The sequence below is a fragment of the Chiloscyllium punctatum genome, chromosome 24, assembly GCF_047496795.1.
Source record: "Chiloscyllium punctatum isolate Juve2018m chromosome 24, sChiPun1.3, whole genome shotgun sequence".
Lineage (NCBI taxonomy): Eukaryota > Metazoa > Chordata > Chondrichthyes > Orectolobiformes > Hemiscylliidae > Chiloscyllium > Chiloscyllium punctatum.
In genome coordinates, this window is record NC_092762.1 from 86,933,767 (window position 1) to 86,958,081 (window position 24,315).

Consider the following 24,315-nt stretch of genomic DNA (forward strand, 5'->3'; position numbering starts at 1 on the left):
GTGGATGCCAGCTCGCTGCTTAATGCTTTACAAGCTCCTTGAAATAGATCTACACCACACTCCCCATACTCTGTGTTTACAGCTAACCTCCGCAGAACACTGTTACCCCACATTTACCTCTGGTCTTCTCCATCTCCATATGTCGCAGACGATGTTCCCATGTACCAGCATCGCCGTCAATCTCTTCATCGCTGTCATACTCATGCCTGTGAGCCTGAATGGCTTTTTCCCACATCATCTGCATCTCCTGCATGGCTTGCTTGTGCTTCATGATCATGTCATACATTTGCTGCATCTGCAAACAAGCCAGAGGTTACCTCAGATATTCTGCCAAATACCGCCAGGAAAGTTTATGCTCCTCACACTTATTTAGAATCTCATCTCCTCCTTCCTTTTCCCACTTCAACTCTGGGAATTTCCAACTCAGTCCTGCATTCTATAATACACACAATTCTTTACAAGGCCTTTCGATTCCTCTATAACGATATTACACTCAGTTCTGCTATAACGCGTGTTACTTCAACACAAATTGGCTTTAACACGATTCCAGATCCATTACTTTAAATGGCGTGGCTATTGCACGATTTTCTTATAACGTGTGAAAATACGAGATCGCACATTATATCAGAATCGACTGTATTATCACCTCCACACACTCTCGTTATGCCCCCCCCCCCCCATGGTAGGCTTATGCGGAAAGTCAGGAGGCATGGGATAGAGGGAAATTTGGCCAATTGGATAGAAAACTGGCTAACCGCTCGAAGGCAGAGAGTGGTGGTAGATGGTAAATATTCAGCCTGGAGCCCAGTTACAAGTGGAGTTCCGCAGGGATCAGTTCTGGGTCCTCTGCTGTTTGTAATTTTTATTAATGACTTAGATGAGGGAGTCGAAGGGTGGGTCAGTAAATTTGCAGATGATACGAAGATAAGTGGAGTTGTGGACAGTGAGGAGGGCTGTTGTCGGCTGCAGAGGGACTTAGATATGATGCAGAGCTGGGCTGAGGAGTGGCAGATGGAGTTCAACCCTGCCAAGTGTGAGGTTGTCCATTTTGGAAGAACAAATAAGAATGCGGAATACAGGGTTAATGGTAGGGTTCTTCGTCAGGTGGAGGAACAGAGGGATCTTGGGGTCTATGTACATAGATCTTTGAAGGTTGCCACTCAGGTGGATAGAGTTTGTAAGAAGGCCTATGGAGTATTATCGTTCATTAGCAGAGGGATTGAATTCAAGAGTCGTGAAGTGATGTTGCAGCTGTACAGGACTTTGGTTAGGCCACAGTTGGAGTACTGTGTGCAGTTCTGGTCGCCTCACTTTAGGAAAGATGTGGAAGCTTTGGAGAGGGTGCAGAGAAGATTTACCAGGATGTTGCCTGGAATGGAGAGTAGGTCATACGAGGATAGGTTGAGAGTTCTCGGCCTTTTCTCGTTGGAACGGCGAAGGATGAGGGGTGACTTGATAGAGGTTTATAAGATGATCAGAGGAATAGATAGATTAAACAGTCAGAGACTTTTTCCCCGGTTACAACAGAGTGTTACAAGGGGACATAAATTTAAGGTGAAGGGTGGAAGGTATAGGGGAGATGTCTGGGTTCTTTACCCAGAGGGTGGTGGGGGCATGGAATGCGCTGCCCGTGGGAGTGGCAGAGTCAGAATCATTGGCGACCTTTAAGCGGCATTTGGATAGGTACATGGATGGGTGCTTAATCTAGGTTAGAAGCTCGGCACAACATCGTGGGCCGTAGGGGCCTGTTCTGTGCTGTATTGTTCTATGTTCTATGTTCTATGTTCTATGACAGCTAATCTGCACATACAAATTATCAAGCACAATCAGCACAATCTGCCTTTAATGGTAATGTCTTTCTCTACGATGCTGCCTTGTTCTGCTCAGTTAATGCCCCTATACCGCTGCCTCTTGCACAATGTAAAACAACGTTTTCACTTCTTCTCCAGCTCTCTCAACTCTACTGGGCCATTTCCCTATCCAGACGATACCTGCTGCACACTCCTTCAGTGGCCCTCTAAGTGATTGTCTATGTATTTCCTTTATTCTTTCATGTTTACTGGTAAGGCCAGCGTTTGTTGCCCATCCCTTAAATGGAGTGGCTTGCTAGGTCACTTCAAGGGGCAGGTCTGAGTCAACGACATCGCTGTGAATCTAGAGTGAATACAGGCCAGGCTGGGTAAGAACGACAGAACTCCTACTCTAAAGGATATCAGTTTGGATTTTCCAAAAATCAGCAATTGTTGTGATGTCACTGTTACAGAGATTCCAAAATCAGTGAATTTAATTCCACCAGATGCCATGGTGTATTTTGAACTTGGGTGCCAGACCATTAGCCTGGGCCTTGGATTACTGTTCTAATGATATTACTACCACACCACCATCTTCTCAGATCCTTTTCAATTGATACTGCTCGATTCTCCTTCTTTCGTACCTTCATGGTTCAGTGTTTAATTTTTCTTCATCCTTACTGCTCCTAAATCTTACAGTAGCAGTTGCTGTTTCCCCTCTCTAGACAATTATCACTCACCAATAACTTTATCGTTTTAAAAAAGTTCACTGCCTAAGAATGCTTCCTTCTCTCCCCTCTAAGTATCACAAGTCACAATCCCTACTGAAGTTCATTTTTCTAATCTTACATTAAATCAGTGGTTTCACAATGACAAGTAGGAGATGGATAATAAATACTGGCATTGCTACCGACATATTTTATGAGCAAAGTTTTAAAAAGCTTTACTTTTCAACCAGTGTTTGAGAAGTTGCTATGAAAAGGGTGCGTTTAGACAAGCAGAATAATCTTCAGTTCTTTAAAGCACAATCAAAGGAGTGAGCAAAAGTCAGTGTTCGAGTACAAGAGATTAATCAAAGGTGAATGCCTTTAGCTGGTTAGAAGCAAAGCAGGACACAGCATTAACGCCTAGAAACAGGCTGCCTCCAACCCCTGCTGCTGCAGAAATGGTGGTGTCCTTCGTCACTGCAGGGCTGCACTCCCCTTGGTCACACCCTGCCATTAAAGGTTGTCTTATAAGGATTTACCTCCTGCTGTTCCTTTAACTGTTTCTTCTGTGCATCACTGAGTTCGTTGACTCCCACCAATCCGACCGGCTTACCTTTCTGATAGCCAAGACCCTTCAAATCCTGAGCTGCAATCACACACACATACACACAATTGACATTACTTTCACATGAGTTAATAGGGTAGCATTTACAATTAGACCCCAGGAACCCATGTATCCCTTTAGCTCCATTTAACTCTGGGCATCCAGTCACACAGCATCTAGCCCACAAATGTGATTTCCCTCTGCTCTCCACACCCTCCAAAACAGGGAAGGAAGGAAATGTTGTTCAGAAACTGTGTGATCCCAGGTTTCACACCGTAAGTGAAATGGTTACATAATCATACAGTACAAATGGAAGCCATTCAGCTCCTTGTGCCTGTGTCAATTCGTTTGAGATTAGACCCATTCTTTCTGCTCTTTGCCCACAGCCCTGTGATTGTTTCCCCTTCACAGATTTACAGTTTGCTCACATGTTTGGTCTCAATATTTTGCTGTGTGGGAGAGGAAATCATCAATCTGGGAACTTTTTCACTGTGTGGGGTATCGCTGGGGCCAGTTCCATCTCCCAGATCAGCTCACTGGTCAAAATTTTGCAAACTTTGAGCAATGATCTGTGATACAAACATTAGTGACAGTTCATCAATCTATCTCTAAATACATCATGTGAGATATGGTTTGAATACAAAGTGCAAGAAAATGTACTTGCTACAAACAAATTGAGACCCGGGTGGTGAGGGCTTCAGGCAACAGAGAGACAACCAGTCAGGTTCCCAAGAAGCCTAGTGTTAAAAAGCACAAAGTCCCTACAATCCAATGCACAAAGAGAGTGATCAGCAATGAAGGCCATGTTCCTTTGTACCTCAGTCGAACGCAGAATGGACAGGAATTGTATCCTTGCTACAACAGCTGAAACACCACAACCAATGATAAGAAACTTTTATGTTAGATAAAAATAATTTAGCGTAGCAAGCCTAACCCTTTCCTGACAATCTCAAGTACTCAAGCTCCCACATCCCTCAAATATCTACTTTCTCCCTCCAAAATTCACTTTCTCCATGTATACATTTATATTGTCCATCCTTCTTAGCAACTTACTCCACCACTCCAGGTTGCACCCCTCTCCTGTTCTTATACCCAACTTCCTGTGCCAAATACCCCATGAGACATTACCTCCATTGCAGAACTCACTTGTTAAGCCAGGCACTTGCATCGAAAAAGCCAATTCAGGAGGAGGAAGTTCAATTTTATCGTCTTCTGGGCCCCAACGACTTTTCTTTTTCTTTTTAAGTGAGGATGAGGAAGAGGAAGGCGGAGGTGCTGGCACAGGTTCCTGGGGAGAGTCACTAGAAACAGGCTCAGGAGAGCTCTTCCGTTTCTGTGGGGCGGAAGAGGACATCGCCATTAAACTGGCTTGGACGGCCTTCTGCGCAATGGTCTTCACTTTACAGAAGACTTCAACAGTGTCCCTGTAGTATCGATATGCGTCACTATTTTGATCGTAGAGAAACCTACAGAGATGAAGACAAGTGTTCAGTACTTCCGTGCTAGAGAACTGCATACTTAGATTCACAGAGATTAATATTAAAGAAGGAATAAGATAGTTTTGTCCATTCTGCTAATGCCTAACCTCAGAAAAAAAACTTTGTCCATAACATCCTTTCAACTCACTCTCTCGGCGGAGCAGGTAACGGCTGTCTGATGGTGTTTATTTTAAGTCACGGTATAGTCCAGTTATTGTTTTTTTTAAACGGTTAAAATTTAAAGTTTCTTTTAAGCGCCTAGCGGACCCGGAAGCTGGTGTCGCGCTAGCTGACCTGGGAAGGTTTTTTTTCCTCTATAAAAGCGCGCAGGCGAGGAACCCGAGGCACTACAGGGATAGAGCCTCCCACCCGCCCTCCTCCTCTAACCTAATAATAAGACCCGTTGTGGTAAGCAGGTAAGTGCTGCATTTTGCTTGTTTGTTTCTTTAGATCCAGTTTTCTTTTTAAAGTTTACCTTTGAGGGATGGCAGCGAAGGCAGTGCAATGTTCCTCTTGCAAGATGTTTGAGGTGAGAGAAGCCATTAGCGTCCCTGCTGATTACACTTGCGGGAAGTGCACCCATCTCCAGCTCCTCCAAGACCGTGTTAGGGAACTGGAGCTGGAGTTGGATGAACTACGGATCATTCGGGAGGCAGAGGTGGTCATAGATCAGAGCTTTAGGGAAGTAGTTACTCCGAAAGTTATAGACAGATGGGTGACAGTGAGGGGGACTGGGAGGAAGCAGCCAGTGCAGGGACCCCATGTGGTCGTTCCCCTCAATAACAAGTATACCGTTTTGGATACTTGTGGGGGGGACGACTTACCAGGGGTAAGCAACGAGGTTCAGGCCTCTGGCACGGAGCCTGCCCCCGTTGCTCAGAAGGGAAGGGTGGAGAAAGGTAGAGCGATTGTTATTGGGGACTCAATAGTGAGGGGCACAGATAGTCGGTTTTGCGGGGGCGACAGAGAGTAACGTTTGGTATGTTGCCTCCCAGGTGCAAGGGTACGTGATGTCTCTGATCAAGTTTTCCGGGTCCTCAAGGGGGAGGGGGAGCAGCCCCAGGTCGTGGTCCACATTGGCACCAACGACATAGGTAGGAAGAGGGGTGAGGATGTTAGGCAGGCTTTCAGGGAGCTAGGTTGGAAGCTCAGAGCTAGAACGAACAGAGTTGTTGTCTCTGGTCTGTTACCCGTGCCACGTGTTAGAGAGTCGAGGAATAGGGAGAGAGAACAGTTAAATGCGTGGCTACAGGGATGGTGCAGGAGGGAGGGATTCCAGTTTCTGGACAACTGGGTTTCTTTCTGGGGAAGGTGGGACCTCTATAAACAGGATGGTCTCCACCTGAACCTGAGGGGCACCAGCATCCTTGGGAGGAGGTTTGCGAGTGCTCTTTGGGAGGGTTTAAACTAACTCTGCAGGGGCATGGGAACCTGGACTGTAGCTTTAGGGTACAGGACTTTGAGTGTAGGGAGGTTAGGAACAAGGCATCGATCTCGAAGGAAGGTGGTTTGAAGTGTGTATACTTCAATGCCAGAGGTATAAGAAATAAAGTAGGTGAACTTGCAGCATGGGTTGGTACCTGGGACTTCGATGTTGTGGCCATTACAGAGACGTGGGTAGAACAGGGACAGGAATGGCTATTGCAGGTTCCAGGTTTTAAATGTTTTAGTAGGGTCAGAGGTGGGGGTATAAGAGGGGGAGGTGTGGCATTGCTTGTCAAGGATAGTATTACAGCGGTGGAAAAGACGATGGAGGAAGACTTGCCATCTGAGGTAGCTTGGGCTGAAGTTAGAAATAGGAAAGGTGAGGTCACCCTGTTAGGAGTTTTCTACAGACCTCCTAATAGTCCGAGAGACGTAGAGGAATGTATTGCAAGGATGATTCAGGAGAAGATTGAAAGTAGTAAGGTGGTTGTTATGGGGGACTTTAACTTCCCAGATATTGACTGGGAAAGCTACAGCTCAAGTTCGTTAGATGGGTCGGTGTTTGTCCAATGTGTGCAGGAGGGTTTCCTGACACAATATGTAGACAGGCCAACAAGAGGTGAGGCCATACTGGATTTGGTTCTAGGTAATGAACCAGGCCAGGTGTTAGACTTGGAGGTAGGTGAGCACTTCGGGGACAGTGACCACAACTCGGTGACTTTTACTCTAGTGATGGAGAGGGATAAGTGTGCACTGCAGGGCAGGAGTTATAGCTGGGGGCAGGGAAATTATGATGCGATGAGGCATGACTTAGGATGTGTGGATTGGAAAAATAGGCTTCAAGGGAAGGACACAAATGATATGTGGAGCTTGTTCAAGGAGCAGCTAATGGGTGTCCTTGATAAGTACGTACCTATCAGGCAGGGAGTAAAGGGTCTTGTGAGGGAGCCGTGGTTTAATAAGGAATTGGAATCCCTTGTAAAAGGGAAGAGGGCGGCCTATGTAAAGATGAGGCGTGAAGGTTCAGTTGGGGCGATTGAGAGTTATAAGGTAGCCAGGAAGGATCTAAAGAGAGAGCTAAGAGCAGAGAGAAGGGGACATGAAAAGTCCTTGGTTGGTAGGATTAGGGAAAACCCAAAGGCTTTCTATAGGTATGTCAGGAATAAAAGGATGACTAGGGTAGGTATCGGTCCAGTCAAGGATAGTAGTGGGAAGTTGTGCGTGGAGGCGGAGGAGATTGGAGAGACACTAAATCAATACTTTTCGTCAGTATTCACTCAGGAACAGGACATTGTTGCTGATGTGAATATTGAGTCACAAGTGATTAGAATGGATGGCTTTGAGGTATGTAGGGAAGAGGTCCGGGGAATACTGGAAAGGGTGAAAATAGATAAGTCCCCTGGGCCTGATGGCATGTATCCTAGGATCCTCTGGGAAGCTAGGGAGGAGATAGCAGAGCCATTGGCCTTGATTTTTATGTCGTCGTTGTCTACAGGAATAGTGCCAGAAGACTGGAGGATAGCGAATGTGGTCCCCTTGTTCAAGAAGGGGAGTAGGGACAGCCCTAGTAACTATAGGCCAGTGAGTCTCACTTCTGTTGTGGGCAAAGTCTTAGAGACAATTGTAAGGGATAGGATTTATGAACATCTGGATAGGAATAATGTGATCAAGGATAGTCAGCATGGTTTTGTGAAGGGCAGGTCGCGCCTCACAAACCTTATTGAATTCTTTGAGAAGGTGACCAAGGAAGTGGACGAGGGTAAAGCAGAAGATGTGGTGTATATGGATTTTAGCAAGGCGTTCAATAAGGTACCCCATGGCAGGCTAATGCAAAAACTACGGAGGTATGGCATTGAGGGTGCATTAGAGGTTTGGATTAGGAATTGGCTGGCTGGAAGGAGACAGAGGGTAGTAGTTGATGGTAAAGGTTCATCTTGGAGTGCAGTTACTAGCAGTGTTCCACAAGGATCTGTTTTGAGACCATTGCTGTTTGTCATTTTTATAAATGACCTGGAGGAGGGGCTTGAAGGCTGGGTGAGCAAGTTTGCGGATGATACGAAAGTCGGTGGAGTTGTGGACAGCGAAGAAGGATGTGGCAGGTTACAGTGCGATATAGATAAGTTGCAGAGCTGGGCAGAAAGGTGGCAAATGGAGTTCAGTGTAGCTAAGTGTGAAGTCCTTCACTTTGGTAGGAGTAACAAGAAGATGGATTACTGGGCTAATGGTAGGCTATTTGGTAGTGTGGATGAGCAGAGGGATCTTGGTGTCCATGTACACAGATCTCTGAAGGTTGCCACCCAGGTAAATAGTGCTGTGAAGAAGGCATATGGCATACTGGGCTTTATTGGTAGAGGAATTGAGTTCCGGAGTCCTGAGGTCATGTTGCAGTTGTATAAGACTCTGGTGCGGCCTTATCTGGAGTATTGTGTACAGTTTTGGTCGCCATACTATAGGAAGGATGTGGAGGCACTGGAACGGGTGCAGAGGAGGTTTACCAGGATGTTGCCTAGCATGGTAGGAAGATCGTATGAGGAAAGGCTGAGGCACTTGGGGCTGTTCTCATTGGAGAAAAGAAGGTTTAGGGGATATTTGATAGAGGTGTACAAGATGATTAGGGGTTTAGATAGGGTTGACAGCGAGAACCTTTTTCCGCATATGGAGTCAGCTGTTACTAGGGGACACAGCTTTAAATTAAGGGGAAGTTGGTATAGGACAGATGTTAGGGGTAGATTCTTTACTCAGCGGGTTGTGAGTTCATGGAATGCCCTGCCAGTAGCAGTGGTGGACTCTCCCTCTTTATGGTCATTTAAGCGAGCATTGGATAAGCATATGGAGGTTATTGGGCTAGTGTAGGTTAGGTAGGCTTCGGTCGGCGCAACATCGAGGGCCGAAGGGCCTGTACTGCGATGTATTTTTCTATGTTCTATGTTCTAACTATTAATTGATGTCGGTTCCTGTGCTAAATGCCATTACAAATTCTTCTTTCAATCCTGTTGAGGCTAGGGACTCCTATCCCAGCAATCCTCTACAGAAAAGTAAAAATACTTCTACAGTTCCTGCTATTCTTGTAATTAATGAGACGACCAATGATTTACTGAATCACTAGCTGGCAGTTTTATTTTATTAATACCAGGAATTTTGACCCTCTCCATCAAGTCCATATGCCTTTTCTCTCCTCATAATTAATCACCCACACCACCACTTTCACTTATACCTGGTTTCCAGCATCTGCAGTCATTGTTTTTACCTTTCAACACCTTTCTAGGACAATCCTTTCTCCTAAGCCATTATTGAAAGCTCCTGTTACTCATAAGAACCTAAGAACTAAGAAGCGTAAGCAATTCAGTCCCTCGAGCCTGTTTCACCATTTAATACAATCATGGCTGATCTCAGCTCAGCCTAAATTGTACTTTCCTGCCAACTCTCCATAACCCTTTAACCCATTATTAAACAAACATCTGTCTATCGCCTCCGTAAGTTAACTCAACGTTGCAGCACCCTCCACACTCTGAGGGAATGAATTCCATAGATTCAGAAGGAAACAGAAGGAAATCCTCATCTGTTTTTTAAATCTGCCACTCCTTATCCTAAAACTATGACCTCTCATTCTAGGTTGCTCCACAAGGGAAAAATATCTGCTCGACAACTACTTTATATATTTTAATTAAATATCCTCTCACTCTTCTAAACTCTCGTGAGTATAGGCCTAAACTGCTAAATCTTTCCTCACATGTAAACTTTTCATTTCCGGAATGAATCCTCTCTGAATCACCTCCAGTGCAAATACATCCCTCATCAAGGCCTATTAGTACTCCTAATGCACTCTCACCAATGTCTTTTCCAATCACATACTTTTAAGCTCCATTCCTTTAGCAATAAATGACAAAATTCCATTGACCTTCCTAGTACCTGCTGTACCTGCAAACTAACTTTGTGATTCATGTGTGAAGACACCAAGATACCTCTGCACCAAAGCATTTTGATGCTTCCACTGTTTAGAAACTAAGTTGCAACTTCACACCCAAGTACATCAAACTTAGCAGCCCACTGCCCTTCAGTACCATCTCCATCCTCTTGCAAGTAACCAACTCCACACCAGTTTAGTTTAGATGTTAGAGGTTGGACCTAAAGGGTGCCTGCTGGCTGGTAGGCCAGTGAAAATCCCAAGTTATATATTTTTTAAACAGAGCCCTGCCTGACAGGAGATGCCAGCAAATCAGAAGCCAATAACTCTCCTAAACAGCAGCAGGGAGGCAGTGCTTCCTGCCAAACATGTATCTGTCTGACACTCAAGATCACTACTAGATCCCAAGCCATTGGTGAGTGAGGGCAGGAGGCAGGTTGCAGGTGGTGGTGAGGGTATTTGACAGCAAAGGTATGAGATGGTTTTTAGCAGGAACACTTGCTTCTTGACGCCCGGTCTCCCCTTCAGGTACCAGGTGTCTGTAATGATACACTCATCCGTGACCTTTACTCAGGTTTGCACATCATGTTCCTCACATGGCGAGTTGTCTGCCACTGTGGTAGTCTCAGCAGAGGAGGCTAAAGCCAATTATTGTGCATTAATTGACCACATAATGGCATCAGGTGGCAGTGGAAGTTTTCCGACCACAGACTTAACCAAGATGTACACAGCAATGTTTCAATCACAACCCCTCTTGCCTATTTACGTCACCACCACCTAGCCCCCAGGACCCATAAACCCATCACATGAAAGGTATTACATACATTTGACCCCAGGTGTCTAATGAATCGGTCTTAGTCTTAATCCAGCACTGCATGGAATGGTTTTATATTTTCAGACGAGTGAGAGAAGACGTCATTGGTGTATATATATAAGCCTGCAACAGTGGGTACAGTGTCATAATAAGGGATCAGTCATTAAGGACCAAGAGGAGAAAGCAACATTTACCTCACTCAGGGAGTTGTGCAGCTTTGAAACTCTCTACAGAGAAAATGTTTTGTCAGTGATAGCATTCAAGACTGATAAAGTTTTGGGAAGTAAGAGAATTAAAGAATATGGGGTTAGGGTAGGAAAGTGGAAGTGAGAGGGTAGATCAGCCATGATATCCAGTGATATTGCATGTTGTGTTGGGGTGTGTCACATGATCTACACCAGCCCTTAATTTTTAAATTTCTTATGTTCTATTTGAAACAGTGACTATGCTTCATAAGTACTTGCTGTTGTGAAATTTTTAGGATGCCCCTAAGCACAAGAGCTGCTATACAAATACAAGCCTCTCTTTTGTTTAATTGCCTGTGTTTTTCAAACCAGACAGCATAATAAATTGGTGCTCACCAGAAGGCCGGATTGTCTCGGTTGTCCTGGATGGCCATCTCTTCCACATCTGGACCCCCGTCAGCCACAAACTTTGCCAGCTTCTCAATCACACTCCGGACCTCTGGGTCGTCTGGGGGTGAAACTTTAAGCAGGCTATCAGTACTTGAGTTCAACTCACACACCCAACAGTCAACAGCCAATCAAGGTCTACAAGTTTGGGTGGGTAAGAGTAGGATACAGGGAGAGCATCAATTAAATCACACTCAAGTGGTTAAATGGAGACAGTGTCCCATACAACTTCATCTAGCTCTCAAACGTTGAGTTTTAACTGGCCGTAGGACAGTTAAGCCTAATCCTAGCTCACTCTATAAACAGTTTACTTTGCTGAGGGCACATCTCTTCTCCTCCAATAGAGAAGTGGTGTTGGATAACACTCACTAATAAATCCAATCAGACATTCAGAAATTTCTTTGCCCAGTGAGGGGAACTCACTACAAGGAGTGGTTGAGGCAAGTAGCATTAATGCACTCAACAGTGAAGTCCATGAGGGAGAAAGGACCAGGATATGCTGGCATGGTGAGGTGAAAAATAACGGCAGGAGTCAGTTGAAGAGTATAAACACTGTTATAGATGTTAGCGAGTTTTGCAGCTCAGGTTGGGGTTCTAAATGTAAGTTTGCTCGCTGAGCTGGAAATTTTGTTTTCAGACGTTTCATCACCACACTAGGCAACACCTGCAGTGAGCCTCCGGATGAAGCGATGGTGGCATGGTCCGCTTTCTATTTATATGTCTGGGTTTCCTTGGGTTGGTGATGTCATTTCCAGTGATGACAGCATTTCCTCCAATGATGTCGTTTCCTGTTCTTTTTCTCAGAAGGTGGTAAATGGGATCCGAGTCAGAGTTTGTTGACAGAGTTCCGATTGGAATGTCATGCTTCTAGGAATTCTCATGAGTGTCTCTGTTTGGCTTGTCCTAGGCTGGACATGTTGTCCCAGTCGAAGTGGTGTCCTTCCTCATCCGTATGAAAGAATATTAATGAGAGTGGATCATGTCTTTTTGTGGCTAGTTGATGTTTATGCATTCTGGTGGCTAGTTTTCTGCCTGTTTGTCCAATGTAGTGTTTGTTACAGTTCTTGCAAGGTATTTTGTAAATGACACTAGTTTTGCTTGTTGTCTGTATAGGGTCTTTCAAGTTCATTAGCTACTGTTTTAGTGTGTTGTTTGGTTTCTGGGCTACCACGATGCCAATAGATCCGAGTAGTCTGGATCCGAGTAGTCTGGCAGTCATTTCTGAGATATCTTTGATGTAGGGGAGAGTGGCTGGGGTTTCTGGACCTGTTTTGCCTGCTTGTTGGGGTTTGTTGCTGAGAAATCAGCAGACTGGGTACCCGTTCTTTTTGAATACACTGTATTGGTGATTTTCCTCTGATCTGCGTAGTTCCTCTGTGCTGCATGTGTGGTGCTCGTTGAAATAATGTTCTAATGCAGCTTCGTTTGTGGGTGTTGGGATGATTGCTTCTATAGTTCAGTATTTGGTAGGTCTAACATATGAGGAATGGCTGAGGATCCTGGGATTGTATTCATTGGAGTTTAGAAGATTAAGGGGAGATCTAATAGAAACTTACAAGATAATACATGGCTTGGAGAGGCTGGACACTAGGAAATTGTTTCCGTTAGGTGAGGAGACTAGGACCCGTGGACACAGCCTTAGAATTAAAGGGGGTAAATTCAGAACAGAAATGCGGAGATATTTCTTCAGCCAGAGAGTGGTGGGCCTGTGGAATTCATTGCCGCAGAGTGCAGTGGAGGCTGGGACGCTAAATGTCGTCAAGGCAGAAATTGATAAATTCTTGATGTCACAAGGAATTAAGGGCTACAGGGAGAATGCGGGTGAGTGGAGTTGAAATGCCCATCAACCATGATTGAATGGCGGAGTGGACTCGATGGGCCAAATGGCCTTACTTCCACTCCTATGTCTTATGGTCTTACGTGTTGTATTCCTGTAGACGCTGGTTTGAAGTTCCCCATTGGCTGTTCGCTCGACTGCGACATCTAGGAATGGCAGTTTGTTGTGGTTTTCCTCCTCTTTATTGAATTTTATGCCAGTAAGGGAATTATTGATGGTCTTGTTTCCTCTAATTTGTTTCATTTAGTGATGATGAAGATGTCCCCCCATAGCAGACCCAAAATTTGGGTTCGATGGTTGGCAGAGCTGTTTGTCTGAGTCCCTGCATTACTGCCTCTGCTAAGAAATCTCATATCAGAGATCTCTTGGGTGTTCCATTGGATTGTCTGTAAGTTTTGTTGTTGAAGTAAAGTGGGTGGTAAAGCTTCAACTGGGACAGCACACTCATCCTAGGACAAGCCAAACAGGGACATCCACGAGAATTCCAACCGGATGTCTATCAACAAACACATTGACTTGGACGCCATTTACCATCCCCTGAGAAAAAGAACAGGAAACGACATCCCCACAGGAAATTACACCACCAATCCAAGGAAACCTAAATACAAATAAAAAGCGGGTCATGCCACCAGTGCCTCATCTGGAGGCTCACGGATTATGTTACCTAGAATGGTGACACAACGTCCGAAAATAAACCTTCCAGCTCAGCGAGCAAACCTACATCCAGAACTGTCATAGATGTTGGGTTGACTGCCCTCCTTTGCTTCTCGTATTTGATTAACAGAAGAAAATATCAAAAATAAGAATGGTGAGAAGAATTAATCTCATTGATGGACCTGTCCTGTGTCCCTTCCACTCACTACCTATGACCCCACTATTAATTTTAAACGGCACGGTGGCACAATGGGCAGCACGGTGGCACAGTGGTTAGCACTGCTAACTCACAGCGCCAGAGACCTGGGTTCAATTCCCACCTCAGGCGAATCTCTGTGTGGAGTTTGCACATTCTCCCCGTGTCTGCGTGGGTTTCCTCCGGGTGCTCCAGTTTCCTCCCACAATCCAAAAATGTGCATGTTAGGTGAATTGGCCATGCTAAATTGTCCATAGTGTTAGGTGAAGGGGTAAATGTAGGGGAATGGGTCTGGGGGGTTGCGCTTCAGTGGGTCGGTGTGGACTTGTTGGGCCGAAGGGCCTGTTTCCACACTGTAAGTAATCTAATCTAATCTAATCTAAACAGTGCATTACTACCAGTGTCACATTTTCAGACAACATTAATCTATATCCAAATGTTAATAAGTGATCTCACAGACCATTTTGCCCATTGTGTCAGTGCCAGCTCACCAAATAAAAATCCCACTTAGTGCCATTCTCCATGTAACCCTGCACTTTGTTCCTTTTCAAATAACCATTTAATTCCTTGTGGAAGTGTCAGTTGAACTTGCCTTCACCACACTCAAGACAGTGCATTCCAGATCCTAAATACATATTGCATTAAAATTTTTTCCTCATATCACTTTTGCTACTTATACTAATTACTTTAAATCGGTGTCCTGTTCTTGATCTTTTCACAACTGGGGGCATTTTCTCACTTGCTCTGAATAGACCGCTCATAATTTTGAATAAAATCAATCAATCAGACCATTTCCCATCCTGCCTTCTCAAAGACAAAAAGGCCCAACTTTTCCAAATTTCATGATTAAATTTCTTCAATCCCAGAACCATTTTGCACTCACTCCAATGTGACTGCAAAAACTTTTACTTTGTTGTCGCTTAATCAGGTCAAAATAAAGAACTATTGTACATCCAGTAAATCAAAAATGGTATTATGCTTTCATGGATATACTTGCACTTCCTTAATTTAAATGGTTGATCAGATTCTTTAATCAAGGTCTTCAAAGTAGTACAGACATTAGCGTCAATAGATGCAAATAAACTACTTCCTCTAGTAGCGAATCCAGGAAACTGGATCATGATCTGAAAATGAGGCTTTGCCCATTTCTATTTTAAAGTAGGATTTCTCCAACAGTATCTTGGTACCAACTGACTAGGACCTCGAGTTAAAACCTTCAATTAGAAAGAACAGAATCTTTGAACGTGACAGGATGAATTTTAAAAAGCATTGGAGATCTTTGCCTTTAGAAACAGATGTGTGGAGAATTATTGTGCCAAATGGCAACCTCTATAATTCTACATAACACAAAAACAATAAAGTTATTTTAATTTTTTGTAATAACAGCTTATGCCTCGATTAGGAGTACCGTATCCAATCCTGGCCACCACCCCATGGAATCAAAGTCAATGCTTTGATAAAGGATGCATAGGAAATTTGCTAGAATATTTCCAGGATGATGGATTGTAGTTGAGTGGAGAAGCTGGGTTGTTCTCCAGAGAGTGTTAGGAGGAGAATTACTAGATGTGCTCTAAATGAAGAGAGGTTTTGATAAAAGTCTTCAATGTCAGAAGCCAGAGAATATGTATTTAAGATAATTGGCAGGAGAACCAGGGTCAACATGAGGAACATTTTTCCAGAAAACGCAGTGAGTTATGATCTGGAATGCACTACCCGAAAGGGTGTTAGAAACAGATTCAACAAAACTTGCACTGTATAAGTTTAAAGGGCAATGGAAAAAATAGCAGAGAGTGGGATTAATTAGAAACAGTTGACGGAGAGTTGACATGGACATGATTTACCAAATAAGCCTCCTGGATAATTTAATAATCCGAGCACAGATTAAAGGCAAAAGGATGCTTTGATCCAATTTTGCCTGCATGGTTTCCACTGTTCCAGATAGGAAGGTAGTATAACTATCAAATTAATCAAAGTAACAAATTTCAATTTGTTGCCCAATTAAAGAGGCACAGTACATGTGTATGAGTGTGAGAGAAGGATGGCAGATGGACATGCAAGTGGCCAGGCAAGCATGGAAAGGGGGCACTATACTTCTTCACAGTTCAACCGATGTAACATTGAAATAACACAGGAATCAATCATTCTGAAATCCAAGAGCCAATATCTGTCTGCAGGACTGGACAGATATAGGATTTGGATGCCCTGCAGAGTTTCCTCTTACATTGCCACTGGGGATTCAATCTCAGAAAATACATGCTGATCTGCATGCGTACTGCACCATCTCATAGCTTAGACTCTGTAGAAACTTTTTTCTTCTTGCTGAATTTTTTGAATTAAGATTAAGAACTAAATGCTTTGGCTAGATTTATACCCATGATCAAGAAATGCAAGGTCAATAACAAAACCCACTTGCTGAGTGTTGGCAACTACCCCACCATCTGAACTGTGTGCATTCTTGAACCAACATGTGACAGTCAAATCTTAAAGACTGATTATCCCCATCCAATTCCCTACCTTTTGCCACTGAAGGGGTGGTGGTGGTGGTAGAGGTTGCTACAGGTGCTTTGGGTACTGACAATCCAGACAGTTTCTCTCGTTTGATATCAGCCACCTTTTTCTTGTAATAAAGAAACGCTCGGCTGTTGCGATCATAAAGAAACCTACAAAAAGTAGTGAAAATGCTTCTTAGCGCCTTTCAGCAGGTAAACAAGTTGCACCAAGTGATCCCTGGATATTATATGGAAGATACAAAGTTAGGTTCTTGGAGGAGAGTTATTAACCCACACTCGCAATGGACCATAGCCATCAAATCAAACAAATTTGATCCGTTAATTTGCACTTTCCAACTGTATCTGTAACCAATGGCAAGTAGGTGTAAATATTAGCAATGTCACAGATCCCAGAGGAATTATTTTAGCTCAAAAATAACACGAGATAGATAATACTCACGAGAAGGCAGGGTTATCCCTGTTGTTCTGAATGGCGAGCTTCTCAACCTCATGTCCGCCGTCCGCCACATATTTTGCCAACTTCTCGGCAACACTTCGGACTTCAGGCTCCTCTGGGGGTGAAACTTTAAGCAGGCTATCAGTACTTGAGTTCAACTCACACACCCAACAATTAATAGCCAAACAAGGTCTACTAATATAATTGGAGGAAGAGCAGGATACAGGAAAAGGATGGGTTAAATGAAGGACAAATATTGACAATATTGAGAACATTTACAATGTAAAACATTCCACACTAACACTAGGCTTTAGTAGCAAGAGAAGAATTCAAATTATTTTCTCTCCTAACTTTCACAGCATAGAAATGCTCCCCCAGTGACAGTGTGATCTGATTAAAACAATGTCCCTTTGTATTTTAGACATATGTGGTTCAGAGGTTTTGGAAATGAACTGCAGACTATGTGGTTCACGAGCCTTAATCAGGTTCGTCGGTGGAGGTGATAGAAGTAGCCTTAGAAGATCTTCAGCAGGGGAAAGAACTCATAGAAACATAGGATTTACAAAGAGGAGTAGGCCTTTTGGACCTTTCAGCCTGGTCCACCATTTGATAAGATCATGGTTTTCAGTTGTGGTTTGAGCTCTATATTCCAATCTCGTGCCCAATAACCCTACACTCCCTGATAATTAAAAATCTCTCTCTGAAGTTTAAATAAGCAGCATCTACTAACTTCAGAGAAAGAAAATTCCACACTGTAACTTGTACATATAGAACTCAAAGTATGTAAACAGGCCATTCGGCCCATTAAGTCCACATTAGTCCTCTGAAGAGTATCCTACCTAGACCCATACCTCTACCCTATCCCTGAAATCCTGCATTTCCCATGGCTTTTCCAACTAACTTGCACATCCCTGGACACTTTAGCAATGCTAAATTACCCAATCTACCTAACCTACACATCTTTGGACTGTGGGGGAGAAAGCAAAGCAATCACAGGAAACCCACGCAGACACTGGTAGAATGTGCAAACTCCACACAAAAATCACCAGAGGCTGGAATCGAACTTGGGTCCCTGGCGCACTGCTAACCTGAGCCAAAACAAATTCTCATCACTGATTTAAAAGAGATCCATCTTATTCCTAAACTTTGTCCCTAATTTTAGTCTCTGCCACAAGAGAAAACATAATTCCAGCTATTCAGCCTACCTAGTTGCTGAATATTTTATGTTTGATGAGGTTGTGTCTTATTCTTCTAAACTCTAATGGATAAAGGGCCTAACATATTCAATCTTCCTACATTGCAAAAATGCTGTAATGTCCTCTCTGAGTCATTAACTGTGACCAATGTTAGAAAAAGTACACTTGCTGTGTTGCTCCTAATGTCCTAATACCCTGCTGATACTCACTGGCTGGCATATCCACGTCACATGACCAATACACCAAGGAGCGCCTGCGGGACTGCATCCACAGAAAAAGTCCGGAGAAGAAACTGGGAGCCAAAACAAACACTTCAAGTGCCATGCCTTGAATTTCTCCTGTTCTTGTTGTCTGCCACTGTTGTCTACATGCTGGAAGGGTTAATTGGTCAATGCTCAACCTGTTTGGCTATGTTATGAGCCTATGCTCCCTGACGATCGAGTTCTGGAGTCAGTGCTCTGGCTCAGAGGCAGAGACATTATCCAATGCACCATGACAACCACCCTTCCATCACCAGAAACCACTGAAACCAACCATCCCACATGGAGGCAGCTGTTCCCTTGGCAATGTTCAACTAGCAATGTGCTGGGTAAAAACAATGACTGCAGATGCTGAAAACCAAATACTGGATTAGTGGTGCTGGAAGAGCACAGCAGTTCAGGCAGCATCCAACGAGCAGCGAAATCGACGTTTCGGGCAAAAGCCCTTCATCCGGAATAAGGGCTTTTGCCCGAAACGTCGATTTCGCTGCTCGTTGGATGCTGCCTGAACTGCTGTGCTCTTCCAGCACCACTAATCTAGCAATGTGCTGGCTGAGTCAGTGATTGGGGCACCCAGACCAAAATAATTCTGCCTTGGATTTCCAATGCTGCACGATCACGATAAAATTTCCTAACTTCCTTTTGGCATTACATACACATAACATCATCCACAACTTCAGGATATCCCAAATCATTAACTGCAGCTAACTGAAAAATTCAGAAGTGTAGCTACTGCTGTAATCCAGGAAATGAGGAGCTGATTTGGACACAGCAAGGTCCCACGGTCAGCAATAAGACAGTGAGATCATCTGCTTCAAAGAAGTTGATTGACATAAAGGTTTCAGGACATTATGGAGAACTGCTCTGCTCTTCTATGAACATTTAAATCTTAATCTGTAGGAACAATTCTTAGAATAAAGATTGGGGATACAATTTGAAAATAAAGGGTTTCCCATTTTACATAAAGGTGAGAAGGATTTCCCCCCCCCCCCTCCTATTAGTGGGTCTTTGCCTCCTCCCCAGGGAGCTGAAAAGACTGGGTCTTTGAATACATTTAAGGCAGTGATGGATCACTCCCTTGTTGGTCAAGATCCAAGGTTATCAGGTTAGGACAGTTAGAATTGAGACCACAATCAGATTAGCCATGATCTTACTGAATGGCAGTAGAGGTTAGACAGGCTGATTGGTCTATTAATGTTCTTGTAAGAGAATGTTAATCCTTTTTGAATCTGCGAAAGATTAGCTTTTTTTAAAACAAAAATTAATTCACAGGTTGTGAATGTCACTACGTAGACCAGAATTTATTGCCCAGAGACCAGTGATGAGTCAAACACACTGCCGTGGGTCTGGAGTCACACAAAGGACAGACCAGGTAAAGATAACAAACTTCCTTCCCCAAAGGACTTTCGTGAACCAGACGTTTTTTTTCCTGACAACCAACAATGGTTTATGTTCCTTATTCATTATAATGGATACAGGAGTCTCTTATGCCTTTACTCATCTTGGATTTAGACATTTACAAGCTGAGCAGAAGATTGTGGGATTGTATAACATTCAAGTGACTCAAACTCATAGCGAGGTTTTCAGTGTCGTATTGTGGGCTGCAGCACCACTGGATGCGCTGTCTTCTTGGTCAACACATCAAGCTGAGCCTACATCTACCCTCTCCGGTAGCGTAAAAAGCTGGAGATGAAAAGAGAAGCTCCACTCATGTCCTAGTCATTTTTAAATCACTCAACCAACAGCTTAAAGCAAACGATCTAGTTATCACGTATCACTTTTAGAGAGCTCAGTGTGCACAGATTTTCTGCCACATTTCCTACAGTAGTGTCTATATTTAAAAAACATTAAGTGAAAAGCACTTGGGAGGTTGTGAAGGATATTACATAAATGCAAGTCCTTTCAGTACCAACTTAATTCACTCAAGGAACCCTAAATAATTTTCTACAGCAAATGCTGCTGTTTCCAGACTAGTCACTAGTGACAGACTAATCATTAACCGAGGAGAAAGTGAGGACTGCAGATGCTGGAGATCAGAGTTGAGTGTGTGGTGCTGGAAAAGCTTATGCCCGAAACATCAATTCTCCTGCTCCTTGGATGCTGCCTGACCTGCTGTGCTTTTCCAGCACCACAATCTCAACTCTGATCTTCAGCATCTGCAGTCCTCACTTTCTCCTAATCACTAACCAATTACAAAAGAAGAGTCTTCTCTTCTGCCACAGCTCCCTCCCCTTCGGGATTTTCTCAGGTTACTAGGGAATGCTAGTTCAAAAGTCTCCCAATGTCTTTCTCAAGTGACTGTTATTCAGTCAATTAAACATCTAGTTCACTATGTAATGTGAATAGCAGAGCATCCAATTTGTATGCTCGGGCACCAGAAGGAAAAACATAAGCCATGGAAAAGGAGACTGGATAGCAATCAGACAGGATTTTGACTGATTCTTTTTAATTCAATGCAGGGAGAATTGAGGAATTGAATTTGAGGGCAGTTAGCACCTTGAGAAGGAATTGATTTAAACAAATACCCCCTCTACAAACTTCTCATCACAGCAGCAGCTGTTAGTATGTAGACACAATATCAAAGATTAAGCAAGCAAGTTACCTTTCACTTCAGCCCACTGCTCAAGATCCTCCTCCTCCTCCTCCTCTTCATCATCTGGTGATTGGAAGACACTGGGGCGGGCTGCGATTGGTGTCTGTTTGGCATGAGTATAGTTCTTCATCTGATTTAACGTGCTTCCCAAAGACGCTACTCCCAGACCCGGTCGCTTCCCAATCAGAATTTGCCTCTTCTGTACCTGGGTCCCTGAGGGGCTGGTGGAGTTACTGCTGTTGCTTGTTGGCGTTCCTTCAGAGGGATAGAAAAATGATCAGTGGTCTGAATGTGGCAGTCAAAGTCAAACAAAAGTCAACAACACATATCAGGAAGCTGCATTAAAGTCCCACTCAGCACAACCCGCCCAAACCCTCTGTTCAAGTTGAATGGTAGAGTTACTAATTTGCCTGAATAGCACGACAGGATACTAATACAACTCATTTATCCTTCATTGATCTTTTATGGTTTTCTACTGGCACTAGCAATGAAGACCAAATGCAGTCTTCAAACGAAGCAATTTGAATTAGATATACAGGCCTACTTCAATCTGTATTTACTTCAATAACACTTTTTATTATTTCTATTATACATTCTGTTTACATTTACAATATAAACTCATCTCATTCTAATGAGTCCTTCTACCAGCAGTGAAGCTGCAATACAGGAGCAGGATGGGGCCATTCAATCCCTCAAGCCTTTTCCAACATTAAACCTAGTTTAACCTATTTTCTTAATCCATCTGTTCAGAGATGTTATTATACACCTCGGGTGCAAACGGGACTTGAACACAGGCCTTGTGGTCCAGGGGTAGGGATACTACCATTGTGCTACAAGAGAATATAGATTATGAAACATCTATGTATAATTTCTGTCTAGCTGCAATGGTTCTGTAACCATTAACATCCTTGATAGAGGTGCCAGTGTTGGACTGGGGTGGACAAGGTAACTGGGTTATAGTCTAACAGGTTTATCTGAAATCACAAGCTTTTGGAGCACTGCTTAACTTCACCTGATGAAGGGCCAGTACTCCGAAAGCTTGTGATTTCAGATAAACCTGTTGGACTACAAACTGGTGCCGTGTGACTTCCGACCTTAATATCTTCCCCGAAGAAAAGTTCAAGCACTGTTTTGAAGGTCCTGTGGCTCAGTGGGTAATGTCCAAATTTGAGTCCTGAGGCAGGACTTGTTCACCATGCAAGGTACACTCATGACAGTGCAATAGTTTGATAATTAGTCTGCAAATTCTTCCAACATTTCACAACAATACCCAAAGGAAAAAGGTATGTGTGAGAGAAATTATGAAACAAAACCCCTGTGTTGCAATTTTCAATTGACTCTCAGCCTCCAGTCATTTTTTTTGGTGAGGGGTGTAGGAAAGAGAGAGAGAGAATTCCAGATTTCCATTGTACTTTTGTGAAAAGGTCTTCCTGACATTACACCTGCACGGCTTGCCTCAAATTTTAAGTTTCTACACCCATTATTCTGAACTCCCTGCCAGAGGAATAGACTCACTCATAGATCATCCCCTTAACCTTGAACATTCAAGGGACTACTAGTTTACTGGCAGAGGTGACAAGGTACTATAGGCAGATTCCATTCTAACTGCAAACAGAGGAATTAACTTAAATACAAACTGAAGGGCTCAGATATATCAATGGACTGAATGGCATTCTCCTTCTCCTATCCTGTTACATCTATAGTTTGCTGGTCACTTCATCTGAAGCCACTGATCCACAGGGAGTATATTTAAGATATCAGCTGCGCTCCATAAGATTTTGGGATTGTCTAAAGAAAACAGATGGAGGACACAATCTGTATTCTCGACTGTTTCAAGAAATGACAACAAATGAGAGTAAATCTCAAACTTATAAGATTTTATTGGGTAGATGTAGATAGGACATTCTCCCTGGTTGGTGCATCTAGAGACAATCTCCAGAAAAAGGGTTTAGGACTTTATTTAGCACTGAGATGAGGAAGAATTTTCTCAAAGGATGATAAATCATTGCAATTCTCTATCCCAGAGGACTGTGGAAGCTCAATTCTGGAACCAATAACACCATGGATATGAGGATAGTGTGGAATGATCTAAATGAATGGTAGAACTGGCACAATGGGCTGAATGGCCTACTCCTGCTTTTATGTCTTCAAGTTCTAAACTCAACTGAACATTTAACAGAGCATTTGCTAAATGGATTAGCAAAGTTCAAACATGCACATACATATAGCCATCAGCATATCATATCACAACCAAGAGCAGAGGCAAAGTGGAGTATTCAAACTGTTGGACTTTTGGAAATCTGCTATGTAAGTTATCCTCCAAGTACACCAGACGAGATCTGCATTCTCCTCACCTGTACTTGCCTTCTCCTTCTGCATCTTTAGGAACTGCTGCAGGAAGCTCCCATCATTGGCAAACTTGTTTGATGTATTCTTTTGGTCATCATCTCTGTAGATGAATTAGAATGATGGTGAATTCCAGCAAAAGCAGAGACAGGCACCATACTCATCACCAAATTCAATATGACATCTATGAAAATTGACTTTACACAACAAATGACCTTCCAAAAGCAACTCAATCCAGAAGAAACTTCATGGGAATTATGCTCATATAGGTGCAATATTAGTGTATCAAGACTTATGCTGCAGCTTAAAAATTGGCTTTGGATTCAAGCTGAATCCTGTCAATGAGTTGAAAGTGCTGTCTCAGGGCACATCAAGGGTCCTTTGTGAAATGAGTTTGGTCAGCCATGCCTCGATCTTTATTAGAAATGGGAGAACAGTAACAAATTAAGACATTTAACATCTATTCAACATTCAGGAGGTGGCCCCATACTGTACCTGTCCTGGAGGTGTTTGATGAAGACAGTGTAGTGGGAATTGTACTAGGTATCTAATCCAGTGCTGTACCCACTGTCACTATTGATGTTAATATTAGGAAATCTAACAAGAAATGCATTAATCCAGAGTACTAACCTCCCTAACCTTAATAAACTCTATTTCAAAGTGAAGCTCAAGCTACTTGGGTGACCTTACAAGAAATTTATAAAATCATGAGGGGAATGGACAGGGTAAATAGACAAAGTCTCTTCCCTGGGGTGGGGAGTCCAGAACCAGAGGGCATAGGTTTAGGGTGAGAGGGGAAAGATATAAAAGAGACCTAAGGGGCAACTTTTTCACATAGAGGGTGGTACTTGTATGGAATGAGCTGCCAGAGGAAGTGGTGGAGGCTGGTACAATTGCAACATTTAATAGGCATTTGGATGGATATATGAATAG

The 24,315-nt window shown here is 43.3% G+C and overlaps 1 protein-coding gene across 1 annotated transcript in view; it reads right to left on the minus strand.

Annotated features, from left to right (window-relative positions):
* sugp1 (SURP and G patch domain containing 1) overlaps positions 1 to 24,315 on the minus strand; it is a 33,242-nt gene that overhangs the window by 6,299 nt on the left and 2,628 nt on the right. The window contains exons 3-10 of the mRNA XM_072594416.1: positions 23,391 to 23,485; positions 21,046 to 21,291; positions 16,991 to 17,114; positions 16,556 to 16,701; positions 11,304 to 11,427; positions 4,248 to 4,567; positions 3,037 to 3,143; positions 118 to 295 (exon numbers count right to left, since the gene is read on the minus strand). Of these exons, the coding sequence (XP_072450517.1) occupies positions 118 to 295; positions 3,037 to 3,143; positions 4,248 to 4,567; positions 11,304 to 11,427; positions 16,556 to 16,701; positions 16,991 to 17,114; positions 21,046 to 21,291; positions 23,391 to 23,485 (1,340 nt within the window). The remainder of the gene's footprint in view (positions 1 to 117; positions 296 to 3,036; positions 3,144 to 4,247; positions 4,568 to 11,303; positions 11,428 to 16,555; positions 16,702 to 16,990; positions 17,115 to 21,045; positions 21,292 to 23,390; positions 23,486 to 24,315) is intronic.